Genomic DNA, 18602 nt, shown 5'->3' with positions numbered 1-18602 from the left:
CAAGTAACTTCATCAAGTTGACACAGAAAGACTCTGTATAATACTATTTTTTTTAGTTGCAGCCCTACTATTGCTTTTTCTCTCTCACAAGAAATATGTTTTGACAAAAGTCCAATATGCTAGTCAGAATTATCAGGCTTAAATAGCTGTCTGGAAATGAATTACTGGCTGACCTAACTTAAATAAGAGTTAAAGTTGCATGCGCAGAGTCATTGAGACAGCCAGCTTTGTTCCTGTGGGTCAAAATATCCTTCAGAAATTGTGTGTGGTACATGTCTCAGTGCAAACTGTAAAATGCCAACATGTGATCAGCAGATTGGCCAACAGGTAACACCTGTACATATCAAATAGAGAGTTGTTGTCTTTAAACACAGATCCATTATTTATGTTAAGCAGTCAAGGAACAAAGTAAGTAATTAGTGAACCAGACAGCAATAACCTACATAGTTAAATTAAATCTTTCTTAGTTTGAAACTTCCTCAAAATGGAGGTAAATTAGCTAATAGTACAATTAAACCAATATTAGCTAAATATTATTTCTCTTCCTGTGTGGGTTTAGTGGGCCTTTGCTCCTTTGACTGTGTGCTTTTGAGTCACAGAACTTCTACATAGTTTTAAACAGAGTTTAACTAACACAAAATTCAAACGTTAATTGTTAAGTGAAACTTTAATAATCTCATTTAAATTTAACCAACAGACAGAAAACTTCCCAACATTAAGGCTGTGTTTACCAGCACGCACTTACCTCCACGATCCCTTGCTGCTAAATTCTGTCCTCTTCTTAAAGTAATGTCCAACTGGTACATTCCGGGATCCTCAGAGGGAAAATCTGCATTACTAGCTCCAACTGAACTTGTTTTCTGGAGGAGAAACAAATAAAAATACAATAGCTAATGTTACAAAGAGTTTCAGTAAGGTGTTTTTTTCTATGGTATTATCATCCCATTGAATTAAGACAAGAATGTATCCCATTCCTTCACCTTATAACTAACAGCCCAACACCAAAGAACCCAAGCCTGTCTTCAGCACGACAGTTCCTCAGCATACCTTTTTTGTTCCTTTTTCTTTTTAAATAACTTTTTAACTTTTCAATGGTTAAATTTGTAAATTAAAGAAAATGTTTGAAAAATGATTCTTTGATACTTGTATTTATTATGTTAACCTCCATTTTTAATTACATTCACATTCATTCCTGGTCTGCTAGAGCAGAATAAGTAAGAAAAAAAGAACCTGGACCTTGCAGTGCTGTTTGAACTAGTAATTATCAGTACTCTTAAACCCTGCATTTATTCACCAGTGGTAATCTAGGCATCGACTAAACATAAATGTGATACAATTGTGGTGGCTGTTACAGTGCTTTGCAAATTATGCGATTTTAACGCAGAGTTATGAAGGAGACTGGTGAAAAATATCCTAAAGATAAATGTAGTTGTATCCCTTCATTTGTAATACATGCATTTTTGGTCTGCCTGCACTCAGGGGCAAAGACAAGATTCTCAGAGTAGTTATATATATAAATTGTATCAAGAGAAATTAAAAAATAAATAAGTAAACAAAGTCAGAAGCAAAGGAACTCCCTGGAGCATATGAATAGTAACCACACTTCTGTCTCAGATGACAAAGGAGAGAAATTATATTTCCTGCTAGATTTATACAGTTCATGCTTTGAACATCACATTTAATTTTAATACTAGAATAGCTGTTTCTATTATACATACACAGTATATACAGCAGCTTCACATATTATATATAGAGCACCGACATTAGATATTCTCATGCTAGGATGTAAGTCTTCTAAGACTAGTGCCATTAATACTTTGTTATAAGATTATAGCTCCCCTGTAAGGAAAAAAAAAAATGCAGCAATACGATAGAAATACATTGGAGAACACGTACACTAAGTCCTATACCACTGCAAAGGAAACTTTTGTTATTTCTCTTCCTAGTACCCACCTTATTTTCTTTCTAAGGTATTAGTAAATTTAAAGCATGAAGAAGATCACAAAATAAAGAAAATTTAATATATGCTTTACTCTTGTTATTCCAGAGTCACACCTGAGCCTAATTTATTAACCTTTGTTGCAACACATCCAGTGGTAGCCAAACCACATAGCAAAATGCTCACCAGTTCCAAAGAAATGAAATTCTTCAAAACTACTGCACTTCAGAGAAAATGGTTAGATGAGCTTTGACTGGGGAGAGAAGATGTTGAAATCTCTCAAAATTTATCTTTTGTCTTTGAAAAGTAACTGCTGAAGCATGCCTGAAACTATCAAAAGACCTTGTAGGACTAGAGCAGAAGTCATCCACCACTTCCTTTTAATGGATTAACTCCTCTGGGTATCTCTCACTGTCTATCTCATTCTTAAAAATTACTGACCGCAGGCAGTTACAAGGCTGAAAATAACAAAAACCGAATTTCCACCCTGCCTTGTAAGGGTATGTAGGAGATAGTCGGCTCCCCTACGGGTACCTGGTCAAGGACCATCTTCCAAGGCAGGAGGGATAGCAAGAAAGGGAGGCTAGTGATGGGAACCACGTCTGGCCAGTCACACTTCTTTATAAGAGCAGGTGAGAATGAGGCACGTTTATCCCAGTGGGGTTACCTGACAGAGGACACGTAAGCCAGGAGGCCATCACCAGAAGGAGGCCCCCAGCCTCAGAAGGGGCAGGCTAATGAGCTACCTGCACCTCATCCTTCATTCACGCAGGAAGGATGAACCTTGCAGCTGGTAAGGTGTGACCAAGGGCTCCAGGCTGGCTGGGTGCAGGAAGGGCAGAGCTCTGCAAACCTGAACTGGTGAACTGCCTCTACCTGACAGAGAGCAGGCTGGGGGCTCAGCCGCCTGTGGCTATCTCCACGAGAGTCCCACGTGTGAGTGCTGTTGACCAGGGCAGCCTTTGTGGCTGGTCATGTCAGGGTCCGTGTGTCCGTGGGGTACGTGCTCAGCCTGGTACCGGCTGAACCTGCAGAGGGGACAGCAGCAGCCACGTCCCCCAGCCTGGTCAGGGACCCCAGGACCCCGGGCACAGGGCTGGGCCGCAGCCAAGGGGCAGGAGCACTGCTGGGCCCGAGCAGCTGGAGGACTCCCATCGCTCTTCACCTCCCTTAACACGCTTCTGCAATGCACAGTATCTAATGTGGACAGAAATAAGGAAAAAAATCTTACTGGCCTGCTCCTCAGGCTCAGCCCAGGCACCGACATTCATCAGGGTGCTGTGTAAGATAAAACGTGACTTCCAAAGAAAGTGATGAACACTGAGATTTTCCTTCCCCTATCTTGACTTTCTTCAAGAGGCTGCAGATACAAGAAGAACCACAATGTCTGCCAACACACACCGTCTCCTCCCTGATTATTCCTTGTGGTGCCCCCCTCTCACTTCCCTTCTTAGGGGCAACACAAACTCTGTATTAAAATTAATGCTATAAATATTTCCATGTTCCTCTCCTTCTCCCTTTCTCACCTTTCCTTCCTTTTTTCTTGCAATGGAACTTAGCTTTCTCTTTCAACTTTAATCACTTATTCATTCAGAGAGCTGCTCAAGAAGACTAGAAATGCTTAGGTAAGCAATGTAACAGGTCTGCAGGCCATAAACAGCTACACAAATGATATAAAACTAACAGATATTAACTACCCCTAAGTATTAGGAAGTCAAAGCAGTATTTCTGCATCAGACAAGCAGCATTTGAATTATGTAAGTAAAAATTGAGGTTGACATAACATATCCAACTGTCAGTGAATCATTTTTGACCAACAATTTAAATTTCAAAATTTAACAATTATAATGGCAACTAGTAAAACAATAATAACTACTTTTGTGCACTCTGCAGTAATGAACTTAAAGTTAGAAATACTTGGACAAGAAACTTGAGAAAATACATCAGATCCTATAATTGCCATCAATACACCAAATACATCAAATCCTACAATTGCCGTAATCATTTGTTTCAAAAACAAATTTTTCTTAAATTCCACATTGTACCTAATCATGTCAAGAACAAGCATGGCTACATGTTCTCTGTAGCCATAAAAATTTAATCACAACTAGAGGTTGTTATGAGACACTAGGCTGTTTATTAATGGATGATGACACCAAGCCTGACGAGGTAAGGTCATGCGTTTATTTTTAGTGTCTAAAATGTAGAGAAGAACCTTAAAATACTTTTCGTATTATATATTTAAGAAAAATATTGAGATTCCATACAAAGAGCATAAAGGCAATTAACCATTGTTTTGCATAAGTAAAAACTTCTGTGGGAAGGCAATGCCACAATTAAATCATTTGAATTAATCCTTAGTAGTGATCTGTCATCATCTTATTTTAGAATATTCTCTTTAGCTAAATTATGACTTAATTGCCAGACTATACAATTTCCCATAACATCTGAATTAGATTGCTTTAAAAGAAAGTTTTGATTTTGCACAAACACCAAAGTCTTGTAGACAGTGAATTTTGATAGAGAGGGCAAAGATACTGATCGTCTTGTAAACACTCCATGTGAAAAAGGTCAGGACAAAGGTCTTGATGACCATACAGTTCATCAGCTGGACTCTTCTGTTAAATAGATATCATACTAAACTCCCCTGGGCAGTTGTCTTACTGAACAATGTGAGCAACACCATGAGCTGCTTTCACTTTCAGTGAGACATCCATGGTAAGACTTTCAACAGTCAACCCTTAAAAAGAAAGAATCTGCAGCTATAACTCACTGCTGACTCATGACGTGTCAAGAGATGTCCTAACATGCCCAGAAAATGCAATGTTTAGTTGAGCTGAACAGAACATGGAGCTCACACTGGCCACACTTGTGATGACCCCTGAAAGTGGCAATCCTTTAAAGACCTGCTTTCCTAAGAACCATCTCCATATTATACAAAATCATCTGAAATCTAAAAGAAGACTATTTCAAGAGCATGAAGTCAGGAAAGAGAGAGCCCAACACCAGTTAGCTGGTTTTTCAGGTGTAAGTTAATTGAATCCTTTTCCGTTAGAGGGCTACTCCATGCAAGGCCATGATCATAGGGTCATATTATCACACATGGACAATGACGCTCTATTAGACCAGCTATCAACAAACAGCAGAACTGATGACTTTCAGATGGAAAACACTTGGTGTTGTATTTTAAGACCAAATATCAAAGACATCGTTAGTAATATGCAGTGTATGAAGCACATTCATGAAGCTAAGCTGTTGGCATAGAAATATGAAACGATGCTTGATCTCTCTTAGAGCAGCTCCAGGGTTTAGATGTTTACTGCCAATCTGCCACTCTGGAGACATAAGAGAGAGAGGGGAGCTGAGGAAGAACGTGCCCTTGTGCCCCTGCCATGTTATGGGTCACTACTAGTGTGAAGAATCTGTGCATCTCAGCATAAAAAATTAGTCTTCTGATGCCATGAGAGGTTTCTGCCACCTAAGCTCATGCAAAAGCAGTCTGTTATCAAGAAAGAAATTAAAGATTTGTTTGTTTGTTTTTTACTATGGTAGCAACTCCCACTTTGTTTCTGTGAGAAATAAAGAAAAAATATTGAGTTTTCTCCAAAACAACTCTAGAATAGCTGGAAACTCTGGCTTTAGTTGTATCATAAAACTGTTCACTGCTAAGCCCTTTGAGACTGACCAAACTAAAAAGTCAGACAAGTAGTTGCATCTCTGTCTTCCGTACTATGATGGACACCTCGCAGTGTTTTCCAGATACAGCAGTTTAACAACTAGATGAACAAACTATTTTTTACAGCCAAACAAATGTTGGTCCTGTAGGAGGGCTCTACGATAGTTCACTGCTAGGTACATACTGGGTACATAGCTGCAGCATTTATAAAGGGAAAAGATGTCTAATTTTATGGCAAGTTGAATTCTTCCATGGTGTGAAGCATTCCTGATGCAGTTCCACCCCAGCATGTGAGAAAAATGATGATGCTTTGAAACTAATAGGATGGCCGAAATTGCCACCATTCACACACCATATCATTTTTCACAGTTGATTAAAAACACTATAAAACAGAAAAACACAGTGAAACTGATAACAGTCCCTATGGCATTACCAAATTTCTGACCAAATCTTTTGAAGTCAGACTACCACTTTATGGCTATGAGATAAGAATCAGTAACATTAGTTGTGCTATATTCTTTCAAAGCACAAGACAAATTTTCAGGTTAATGCAGCAACCTGTCCCAAGCTGACAGCCTGAAGTTTACTAACATCTGCAAATTATCCATTGCCTTTTTCATCACCATGAATATCAACAGTCTTCTTCAAAGCTATTCACTTAAGCAAACCGAAGAAATTAATGGCATTGCTCCTGTCCTACAGTTTAAATCTATCAATTAGCATGACTTTACTCCATATATTCAGGGGATATGAAAGATTTCAGGAACTCTCTGCTGCAGAAACTGAGTAGCACTTCAAAGGAACAGATCTTAAAATCTGATTTTGTTTGTTCAGTGCCAAAACTGAAAATATTAATCAATATATATACTAAAAAAAAAAACCTACAGCTGTAATACACGCCCCCTTCCAAAAAGGATAAAAATTCTTTATTCATACAGCCCAAATATAACATTTTCCTATAGACAAAAGTATATTTTAGGAAGGTATATGAATATTACTTCAATCTAACTTATATCTGTGTCATCTAAACAACAGGTTACAACTCTGTTCATTTGATGTTTTATTTCAATATTCTGCCAGAATACAGTGATAAGCAAAAAGCACTTTTTTTTTCCCCAACATAAAACAAACGCATCAGCATGAAAACGTAAACACAGACATCCAAGCAAGACCTGGAAAGTAATAATAATTACAATTTTCCAGAGCCATGGCTTGACATAAGCAAACATTTCCTGCAGTAGACAAAGGAAAACGGCAGTGTAACTGGAGTTGTATAAAAGCAGTGAAGAGAAACTGGCAATATGGCTGCACTGACTGTCCACATGCTGGGGTCTTAGTCAGGAGATGAGATGGTGAAATAAATAGCATTCCTTTCACAGTCCATACAATAAATAAAATTAAATCAAAGTGTTCTGAATGGTGGATGCAAGAGACATCAACACTGCAGGTTTGATAGCATGGCATGAAGCATCACCACAGCTTTTGAAAAAAATACCAAAAATTTTGAAGCAGTGTCTTGAATATTGCGTAAGCAGAGTTTTCCACCCCATTTATTGCCTGGCTCAACCTCACTTTTTCAGATCATTTTCTTTTGCCAAAGCTTCTGGCTCAACTACACAGAGTGCTTTAGAAACATCTGCTTATAAGGTAAGGAAAGAGATTTGAAAATTCTTAATATCTAAGTGTCTGACAACTCCTTATGCAATTAGTGGGAACTAGCTATGCTTCAATTATAATAAAGTCAAGTGATAAGAAATGTTTAATACCCCTGAGAGTATTTACCTATCTAATTTAGAGTTATTGTGACCATCACACTCTTAGCAACACTTTTTATTCTAGTGTTTTGGCTGATGGCAAGCCAGGAAGAACTGATGATCTTGGGAGCGAAAAAGAGTTGTGCACCCCATTTCATCTCATTCAATCTACTTCCCCTGCTCCCTAAATAATGAGGCAGGTGTAAAAGGCAAATCCATTTCAATATCAAAGTAAAAGAACATTCTGTTTTAAGTTGGAAACGTGCAGAAATTATTGTAGCATTTTATATCTGCAAATAACATGGTTTTTGATTGACCACGTACATGCTTCAGATGGGACTGGTTACTTTGTTAGTTTGCCATACAACAGATGTTTCCCACTGGCTTGATATGAGTACTTACAACAGATGTAAAAAACCTCAACTGTGGTCTTAAAGATTTAGAATTGGATAAAATGTACAGATGACCTGTGAAAGATTTTGCATATAAGCTCTTTATCACATAATGGCAACAGCAGATACGTGCTAGTCTGAAATGTCTTGATTATGAAGAACTATAAATTCAAGATTATTTCTGCAGAATGAAGAAACTTTAACTTAGCATTAATCTCATACACACACACACACACTTCTACATATGTCAGTATACTCTGCATGTGACTATCTAGTTTACATTGTCAGGAAATACACTGTGGTTAAGTAAGAGATAGAAGTGCACAAAATGTTCGGCCTCCTCTTTCTTGAGCTTTTTGACTACATGTGAAAGAGCTATTGAATCTGTTGATTAAAAATAACCCGTAAGAATTAAGAAGCAGTACTCTCATTTATATCTGCAGAATAATTGAAGTATTTTTTGTGACATCTGTACTATTGTTGCTCTTTGATACTGAAAATGAGCATTTGCTTTCAGTTGCTTTCAAATAAAATAAAACTGATTACTTTCAACAGCTTGCAAGATTTCCTTCTGAAATTGTAACAAATAGATGAACAAATAATAGTAAAAGATGTAAGCATATTAACATTTTGAAAGTTTCGGTATTCAGAAGTACACTTGTTTCAGAAGAAGCAGTAGCCCTGTCTGGCAGCAGAGGAAACCAAACATAGACGTAACGATCAGAAGAGAAACCAAACATAGACAAAGCAATCAGAAGAGATTTGATCAAGTTGTTCCTTCTTCCATCTGCTTTCATGTTCTGTTTGCTCAGTTTGCTACCATTTATTCACTGAAATCTACAATAAAATTTTACTTCTGCAGGATCACTTATAGACACTAAGATAGTAAAGCAAGCAGAAAATAAAAACAAACAGGCCCTCCTCCACCAAGACCATACATTGTGCTTGAATAAAGCAGCCATGGCTCTTTTCATCACGTTTCCCTGCTCCATGTGCTGTGCTCCCCTCCCTCCAAGGCTTTTATCCTCCCTCGTTATACCAAAAATCAAAAGCTCACATCTAGACTCTGCTCTGTGAAAAGAAACTGCTTTAATTGTGCCAAATCCTCCCGGGGTTATCAATGTTTCTAACAGACACAACAGTTTACCTTCATACAACAAACTACAAGAACGGAGTTTTAGACCAAAAACTTTTCAAGCATTTTCCAGCTCTTACTCCTTTTTTGACCCTTCAAAGTACATTGCCTCAACCTCTTTGTAAAGAGCTGTTAAAGAGGTTTTTTGGAAAGTCCAAATAAATTTTACCACTGTTTTCCTTTGTCTGGTACTGCTTTGATAAATTTACGCATATTCATATAAATAAATAAATGCATAAATAATTGTAAAGCTTTTTAAAGCTTTTTAATATACTGCTTATTCAAAACCGTGTTATAGAAAACATGTGGTTAGAAGTACTATATTAGGTATTTCAACTGCTGAGTTACAAGTTTGATCTAGTTCGTAAGTACTGATATAGCACTTCAGTGACCTTAACATTACTTATTTTTTCCCAGCACTCCTGTTTTTAGCAAAACTTCTTTTTGCTGAAAATTAGGCTGGTTTAAGACTTAGGTTTTCCTCTCCAAGAAAAGTGATTTGTTCCAACTTAGCAGTTTGCTGTGGAACCATGTTTGTTAACACCTTATTCATTGTTTTTCATTAAGCCAGGAAATAGCACGTCTAGAGTAGGTTCTTCCCCAGCAGCTTTCCTGGTCTTTCCCTACACCAGCAACCTCAAAGGACGAAAGCTTCCCTTACCACTGCGCGTGACTTTTCAGGAGAAGCTGACTGCTAGAGATGTAAGGCAGTGATGGGTTGTGTATAATTCCATTTCAGATAATATTACAGAGGAAATCAGGAATAAATTAAATACACATGCTAGATAAATCAATACACTTTTGATTTGACATCTAACTATCAGATTATAACAAAGGCTAGGGTACTCCCTATTGCTTTCTCTTTAAAGCATCATTTGTGTCACAGGAAATGCTTAAGGAAACATTCTACTTTGTGATTTAGAAATGTGGGTATCCTTTGTAGAAAACAGGTGGCAGTTTTGTTTTATTCTATATTAAACAATTTTTGCTGTTCAGCAGCAAATGACAAAAGACATTCAACCAAAGTAGCCCTAAGCCTGCAAAACATGTATGCCAAAGTGCATATACCTGAATGCAACCAAAGCATCCCTTCACAGCACTGAGCCCATGTGTTAATTTATACAAAAACTGACATTGCAAATTACCATTTCAGAAAACTAATGCAACAAAAAAACATTTACCCATTGCAACATCCATTATAAATGGAATCTCGATGGGTATTGGAGGAAAATATTTTCTAAATATATTACCTAAATTGTCTCTCCTTTACAGCCTATAAAATTCAGATGCTTATTTATGTAAGCCTGAAAGCCTAGTTAACTAAAAAAGAAGCTTGCCAGACTGCATGTAGTTACCTGGAGTTTTATATAATAAAACACACATACACACACACACAAAAAAAAAAAACACGTTATTTTCTGACATCCAGAAATAACTCAGTTTTCAGCAGAAAAGCGATAATCCAGGAAGAACTGATCCATTCCCAATATATAACTTCCCCAATTAAACCAGTACTATCAGAACACACCTTACCTGAAATATATTTTAACACACCTTACCTGAAATATATTTTCTTGCTGCAAGCAAACAAGTAACTGTACTGAAGCGAGCCACATAATACCAAGATAGTAGCATAAGAAAAATTATTCACCAGTCTGCAGTTGGATGGACATTTGTTATCAGCAATTGTTATCAGCAATTCTAATCGAGATCACTTTGGCTTGATCTAGATTAAATGCTTCCAAAACCTGAAAATTCAAGTCCACACTGAATAATATAGATTTTTCATTCCTGAAAGTTTCAGAATCTCTTAAGAAGATTCTCTACCTCTCCTTGTTCCTTTAAATATATTTTCTTTCATAATTTGTAATAATTTTTATATGTGCTGGTCACAAAAAGGCTTCCTACTTTCAACAGGTAAACCCATAAGCCCAGAAAAAGTTAAACCAAAATCCGGTACAAGCAGCATAACAAAGAGTGGTAAAGATGAGATGGAAATAAAAAATATACTGAGAAGGAAGTCGAGCGCTGAAACATGCAACTTTTAGACCTCATTACTAAGGCCTACAAATGTATTAGAGATTGATATTACTTCTGATATGTTTATGCACATTATTTAAATTTTTACCAAACTCCCCCCACAACCTTACAGCTGTGGTTCACACAAGCTCCTTAACTCAGCAGAGACATTACTGCATAATCTCTGATACAAGAACAAGATGAAAAGAAATGACGGCAAATAAGTTTTCTACAGGGAACCAAGAGATATACAAATATCCATAGTTGAGAATCTTGGAGACTGAGAACCTGACTCTGACTGAAAAATACCAGTTGAGGAGTAATTCAAGGTTTCCAGTTTTGAACACGACAAAAATTTGGTCTTCCACACAAAAAGTATCTGTAATACTACTAGGCCTAACATTTTTTTTTTACATCATTGTGGTTTTTTACCTACCTATGGCAAAGCTGAGAGCTGTTCCATGCTACTTTAAGATACTCTCCACTTGTCTTGATTCGTCTAAATACTGTGTAAGTATAGGGGGGAAAAAAAAAAGTAAAATGTGTTCCTGAAATAGAAATGGCAATAGCCAAGTATGTCATAGCTATGGTTTTTGTTGTTGTTGTTGTTGTTGTTTTGTTACTGATGAGCAACAACGCCGAACTCTATGCTGGGAATGATGACTGATACTGCAACATGGCATGTCTGGTCCATGATAGCAGATTGCAGTACTTTCACTAAGGTGTATTTTTTCAAAGTTTTAGGCATGGATTTACCGCTCAGACCTTCCAAGAGCTTGATGGAGGCCCCAGTGATGGCATTTGGTGGCCCAGAGAAGTAGCTGGAGGAGACAGAAACAGCACATACCAAGTCAGATACCCAGGTGGCAAGATGAGAAGTTGTAACGAGCTCAGAGGTACTACTACAGGTCTACTGTTTATTAACTCAATCCTACTCAGTACTCACAGTTCCCAGGAGAGAAACCAGCTGTGGGGTGGGATACAGTTTACAAGGAAGAGTAGCAGTGGTGCTTTTTGGTTGGAGAACAGGACGAGGCCCTGTCCTCTAATGGCAAATCCCACCACTGCCCAGTCAATACCTATGGGAAAAAAATCAAGCCTGTCTTTTAGAGACCTGACGTAAAATCACAGAATCACAGAATTGTAGAGGTTGGAAGGGACCTCGAGATATCATCGGGTCCAACCCAAATTGCTGTTCACATGCTGTTCGCATTTTAGCTCCACCATTGGCTGATGTAAAAGGAAAAAAAGCAAGAAAGTAATCTGTACAGAAGTCCTCAAAGTTTGTGAAATCCCATCAAATTGGGACTGGACAGTACCAATCCTCTCAAGAATCCACCTGAATCTTGAACTAATTTATCAAATATCATACGGGGAGAAATACTTTTGCAAACAGAAGGAAAGACAAACCCCACCAAAGTCCCACTGATCTAAGTAAAAATAATTCCTCCATGAGCAGCAGTATCCACCATAGTGCACAACTCGTCTGCAGCGTGCATCTTTGCTTAGGAGCCGGTATCACCGAATGCCAGATAAAATGGAGAAGTGCTTTCCCGTCACCATTAGTCAGTGTGTCTCTGGCAAGTGTCAGAGAATGACAAGACAAAGCCCAGACCCAGAATAACCCCTACTGTCATAATTAACTAGCCGAGTGCCAAGGAAAACAAAATTAAACTCAGGCAGCTTTTGAAGAGAAGTCTGTCTGCTGACTGGTGAAGCAGTGTAGCCATTTTCCTCCATTAGCCATAGAAGGTACTTTAATTTTGTCCAATTAGATAACATGGCCTACTACAGCTTTGTAATCTGGAGATGGATGACATAATCTGAGTTATTAGCAGCTGAAACCCCTGAATTTCTTAAGGGGACAGTTCAAGAACTGACTCTTCAGAAAGATGTTTCCCCTCTCCATCAGGAAGAGATACAGATCTGACTCATCAATAATTTGTAAACCTAGTCTGATCTTACAATGATGCTGAAGGACTTGCAGAACTTTACAAGTGCTGGAATCTATTCCTAATTGACATAAATAATAAGGAAGCACATATGAACTATTATCTTAAGAAAGTTTTTCTAGAATGGGGAAAACAACAATAACCAACTGTCATTTTTCACAAGACAACAGTTCATATTGTCTTGTGAATACATGCCATAAAAAACCAACAACAACAACCAAGAAAAAACAAAAAATGTGTAATTCTCTTAATGCAAATAATGCCATTATCACAAAAATCACTATGAACAATTTTCCAAAGGTAAATGTGTCTTAGCATCTTTGAGTAAAATAAGAGTATCAGTAGAATAACTGAGAAATTAATCTTCAAGTGCCTGTAAAGCCAGCATCATTACAACCGGGAAAAGTAGATGTGGATGGCTAAATCAGAAAATTAAGCAGAAAACAAATGTGCCAGTCACTACCATTGGGATAAGCATTCCCACCAGCTGAGTTGATTCAAGTTTTATATAATTTTCAGCCAAGTACCAACAGGGCTGTTCTGCTGAAGGCAGGTGATGGAAGACCAAAGGTGTGCAAAGAAGGGCAATGAGGCTGGTGAAGGGTCTGGAGAACAAGTCATGAGGAGCAGCTGGAGGCACTGGGGCGTTAAGAAATAACCAAATCATCTACTTGCTAACTACGATTTTTTAAGGACAAGGGATGTCAGGGACTTGGAGAAAGGAAGTGCTATATTCAAGCTGGAGAAGGATCTGGATTACGGTGGGAACTATGCCTACTCATGCAGCATCAATGTAGGATGTGGTATGTCCAGTTCTGCCTCATCCATCACGGCTGACTAGGAAGTTCTTCAGTCCAAGAGAGCTGACACATGCCCACACAGCAGAGGATGAATTGAGTTTCTTCCACAAACAGACAGCTAGCTAGAAATCCAAAGGATACTCCCAGTAATTAGAGCTGTCTCAATTTAAGTGGACTCCCAGAGGAGAAGCTTTCTTTGCACTACTACTGATACACTTCATTTGATCTAGCCACCTGTACATCCCTGCAGTTTCTCCACATGCATTAACACCTTAGAGGAGGATTGTTAGAACAGGATTTAACACTGAAACTCAAGACAATTTGGTAAATTAGTTTGCCCAGAGGAGCTGTGGATGCCCATCCCTGGAGGTGTTCAAGACCAGGCTGGATGGGGCTTTGGCCAACCTGGTCTGGTGGGTGGCATCCCTGCCTATGGCAGGGGGTTGGAGTTGGATGATCTGTAAGGTCTCTTCCAACCTGAGCCATTCTACAATTCTGTGATCATTTTATGAACTGTCTGCCAAAATTTGTTGCAGCATTCCTCTCCCTAATCTCATTCCCTATGCTACCCCTTCATCCATTTCTGTTTTATAGGGAAATTGAGCAAAAATTGCTTATAAGAAAAATCTAGAATCACAAAGGAGAAAGGTTTGCTCTTAATTCTAGGGATAGTATTAGATTGATACTGCTCTTCATTAATTCTTATATAACAAATATTATGCAAGAATTTCTAGAGCAAGTTTTATATCAGATTATTCATCTGTCATGTGCAAAAAGTTACCAACTCTCTATTTTATCCCACGGGTGCATGGAGCTAATTAATGGCCTCAGTCTTCAGTTACCAGAATTTCTCACAACTGTTTACAAAAGCAATCACCTCTAACTGAAAGTTAATTTAAAAACATGTAAATGTAAACAGGACCATGATACATTGATTAGAGAGTAACACTTTAAAACCTATTTCAAGTGCAAAACAAAACCCTAGAAAAGGGTAAAGGCTGTTTTCCATACCCCCTGTTGTTTTTTTCACCAGCTTTTCCAGTTTCGGTAGGTGCCTCAGCGCTCTTTTCCCTTCTGCTCAGCAGACTTTGAGAAAAGCCTTTTGTAAACCTTTTGTATGAGGGCGGTCAAACAGTACACCAGGCTGCCCAGAGAGGTTAAGAGCACGCTCAAAACCTGACCGGACACAGTCCTGGTCAGCCTGCTTGAGATGACCCTGCTCTGGACAAGTTTTCAAAAGGGCTACTTCCAAAGGCAAACCTCAACCATTCTGAGTTTCTCTATTGCTTTGAAATACCACAGCAAATAAAGCATATGCTGACCTCAACTACCTTTTCTGAAGCATGCTTGTGGATGGACTCGTATACCAGTGTTGACGCTGACATTAGGAACTACCATCCCCTCTGCCTGTTAGGAGCAGAGCACATCCAAGATACGCATGAGCACCAAACACTTCAAACAAGCGTACATACACGCCATGAATTTATTCTGCACTGCTCATGTTCATTTTAAATTACACCTTTCCCTCTACCCGCTTCAGACTTTTTCTTTAAAGCAAGACATTATTTTCAAAGGTACAGCAATATATTATATATCAGCATATAAACATGAAGCTGCTTCATTGATAAGCATATAACATGCCATGGATCCTAAGTAAAAACAGTAATAAATAAAAAGCACCACTGATGTTGATGTTCTCAGTTACACACAACAAACAAACCCCTAACCACATAACTAAAAAGATAACAGAAAAAAAAAAAAAAAGACAAAACTTGCCTCTTAATAGACTCCATGATCATGCCACGTTGCTCATTCAACAGACCTACTACAGCTTGAGGATATCCATTTTCTGAGACCATTTATGTACAAAGCACACAGTCCACCTAGCAGACATTGATGGCATTTTTTTTTCCAATAGAGCAATGAAGCCACAGATTTTCAAAGACCAGATTCACTTACAAACTCACCAGTCACATTGACAATCACTGTAATTCTAGTCTACACAATGCCTTTGAACCAGGAATAAATTGCTTTTAAATTATTTCACAAAACCTTTAAATTTACCTTCCTTTTTCAAAAATCCGAAGAGCATAATCTTTTTCAGAAATTAAAAAATCTGCTTCTTTAAGCCAAGGAAATGAAAAGCATCACGAATTGAATTAGATCTGCCTTTCATCTGTGCAGAATTACTCAGTTCCCAGGACAAGCCAGAAGAATGAATACTCCTGAGCCATTTTGGTTTTGAGAAGATTATGGTAAGATACATGGGCTGTCTGAATACATTTTGGCAACTCATGAACACGTGATGCACACATAAAGTGAACAGGAAAACAAAATCAGCCTCTAAAGGGGTGGACAATACACTGCAAAAAACACAGATTACAGTCACACAGTTTTTCCTGTTCAAAATAACCTTACATTCCTAAAATCATCATTTTTTAAGCATTAAAATAATGTCTGCATTACTGCATTTCTTTTTTTTTTGCCTGTTTTCATTTTTCCTAAAGTCTCATGCAGATACAGTACCAATCTAATTGCTGATAGCTAGCATTTCTATCGTCCCTAGAGAAACTTGCCATATCAAGCACAAAAATCCTCTCACTTGCCTGAAGAGTGCACAATTACACTGCAAGTTATGTCAAACACTGCACGTGAAGGATAACTCAACAGGGAACAAGAGACAGATGTCACATCCATATCGAAAGAAGAATCTGTGAAGAATTAGACATCTCCCTTTCAAAATGAGAGATGCCTGAAGTCAATGTGTATGCCACATGCATCATTCTCTCAAAAGAAAATAAACATCGGTCATTTCATTTAAAAATAAGCTGTCCACATTTGCACAACAGAAAACCATACTAAAATATCGTGAATTTAATTGTCCATATTATATTAATTGTCCATATTAATAATAATTAATTATATATTTAAATATGCATACACTTTAAGTAACTCAGGTTACTTTACTGAAGTAGTTTTATGCTAAAATTATGTGCCAAAGTTATATTTTAAATTCTGTAAAGTGTAATTATCAGAACACAACATTTGTATTACTATGAATTCATTTCAAAACAAGTAAATTGATAGTGCCGCTGTCATTAAAACAACACTAAGCAGTTACCAAGAGAAACTTCCTTGGTGCTTTTACTCATAGTTCAAGAGATCGCTGTAAGGAAGATAACACTAGTCTAGTAAATACAAATGGCAAAAACATATTAAAAATAAGATTCCAGTTTTACAAAGGTAGATTTAATTGAACATGAACTGCCTAGGTATTTCAATATTTTCAGCTGTCATTAAAGAATGACAGTGTGTGTTACAGCCATAAAATCCATCAAAAAATCCACACACTATGCAGCAGGTATCTGAGAGCAACTTAAAAGGAAGAATGACAGTCTTCAAACTACCTGATTCATCAGTAAATAAATAGATTCTTCTGTTAACATGGAGCATTCAGTGAAAGAACAAAAACTGTGTGATTTCAGTAGCGTTTTCCTCCTATATTCTAAACAGCTGCAAACATTAGTCCACCTGTAAGTGACTGATGCTTCTGTCCGTGTGATTTGGTATACTCTTAATGGAATAAACATTTTTCCCCATTTTGCATTACTCACTTTGGACATGCAGATTCCATCAGAAGCATGTATTTAATTATTTTCAACATAGAGTTTTAAATTACCTGCATTTTAAAACAGGATGCATATACACAATGATAAATCAGAAGCTGTTATACTTTACAAAGAAACTAAATTCCTACCTTATCAGGTCCAAATGGAGAAGTTCCCACAGCTTTCACCTATTTGAAATAGTATTACAGCAGTGAGTTAAAAACCTCTTGCTTCACAAAGATACTTGCTAAGCGGAGTTAGCCTTGTGAGCTGATAACTGCTCAGTAAAACTGCTCACCTCCAGCTGGTAGCAACAGCTCTGTGCAAATATCACTTGACTACTGCTGTGAACTGCAGCTACTCAGAGTGAAAGTAAGATAAGACTTGATATGTGAATATGTTTCAACACATTCAGAGGAAATGACTCAACTATCTGCACATCTTTAAACACTGGAAAATGTTTCCTCCCCCACCCCCAGCCGCAGAAGGTGGTATAAACGAAAGTTGCTGTCATTTATTCATTAAACACTGGCATGAACCACACACAAAAGTTCAACTTGTGAACACTAGTTCCTAGATAATCCCTACGCTGATTCTGGCAATTAATGCCTTGAGTGGAGAAATACAAAACTTAAATGTTTGTTTTACCACATGAACACATACGAATTTTATGAAAATCAAAGAAAATACATACTTTCTACCCTAGTATATTCGCTCTGAAGACACTTCCAAGGGAAGGCTCTACAGAGGGACCTGGATAGGCCGGACCAACGGGCTGAGGCCAAGGGGATGAGGTTCAACAAGGCCAAGTTCCGGGTCCTGCACCTGGGGCACAACAACCCCATGCAGCGCTACAGGCTTGGGGCAGAGTGGCTGGAAAGCTGTGCAGAGGAAAAGGATCTGGGGGTGCTGGTTGATGCTCACCTGAACGTGAGCCGGCAGCGTGCCCAAGTGGTCACAGATTCACAGATTCACAGATTTCTCTAGGTTGGAAGAGACCTCAAGATCATCGAGTCCAACCTCCGACCTAACGCTAAGTACTCCACTAAACCATATCCCTAAGCTCTACATCTAAACGTCTTTTAAAGACCTCCAGGGATGGTGACTCCACCACCTCCCTGGGCAGCCCGTTCCAATGCTTAATAACCCTTTCAGTAAAGAAGTTCTTCCTAACATCCAACCTAAAACTCCCCTGTCGCAACTTTAGCCCATTCCCCCTCGTCCTGTCACTAGGCACGTGGGAGAACAGACCAACCCCCACCTCTCTACAGCCTCCTTTCAGGTAACTGTAGAGAGCGATGAGGTCGCCCCTGAGCCTCCTCTTCTC

At 38.3% G+C, this 18602-nt stretch overlaps 1 protein-coding gene across 13 annotated transcripts in view; it reads right to left on the bottom strand.

The window, feature by feature from the left end:
* The window catches only part of MCTP1 (multiple C2 and transmembrane domain containing 1), a 272517-nt gene that overhangs the window by 175372 nt on the left and 78543 nt on the right, over nt 1-18602 (bottom strand). For 12 of the 13 annotated variants that reach the window (XM_066988625.1, XM_066988619.1, XM_066988626.1 and 9 more), the window contains exon 2: nt 746-860. In XM_066988625.1, the coding sequence (XP_066844726.1) occupies nt 746-806 (61 nt within the window). In that variant the 5' untranslated portion in view covers nt 807-860. Of the gene's footprint in view, nt 1-745; nt 861-17424; nt 17464-17573; nt 17649-18602 lie in introns of those variants that run through there. The other variant, XM_066988624.1, reaches the window with a different exon arrangement.

The sequence above is a fragment of the Anser cygnoides genome, chromosome Z, assembly GCF_040182565.1.
Source record: "Anser cygnoides isolate HZ-2024a breed goose chromosome Z, Taihu_goose_T2T_genome, whole genome shotgun sequence".
Taxonomy (NCBI): domain Eukaryota; kingdom Metazoa; phylum Chordata; class Aves; order Anseriformes; family Anatidae; genus Anser; species Anser cygnoides.
The sequence above is the reverse complement of the archived record's forward strand: the minus strand, read 5'-3'. Positions and strand labels throughout refer to the sequence as shown.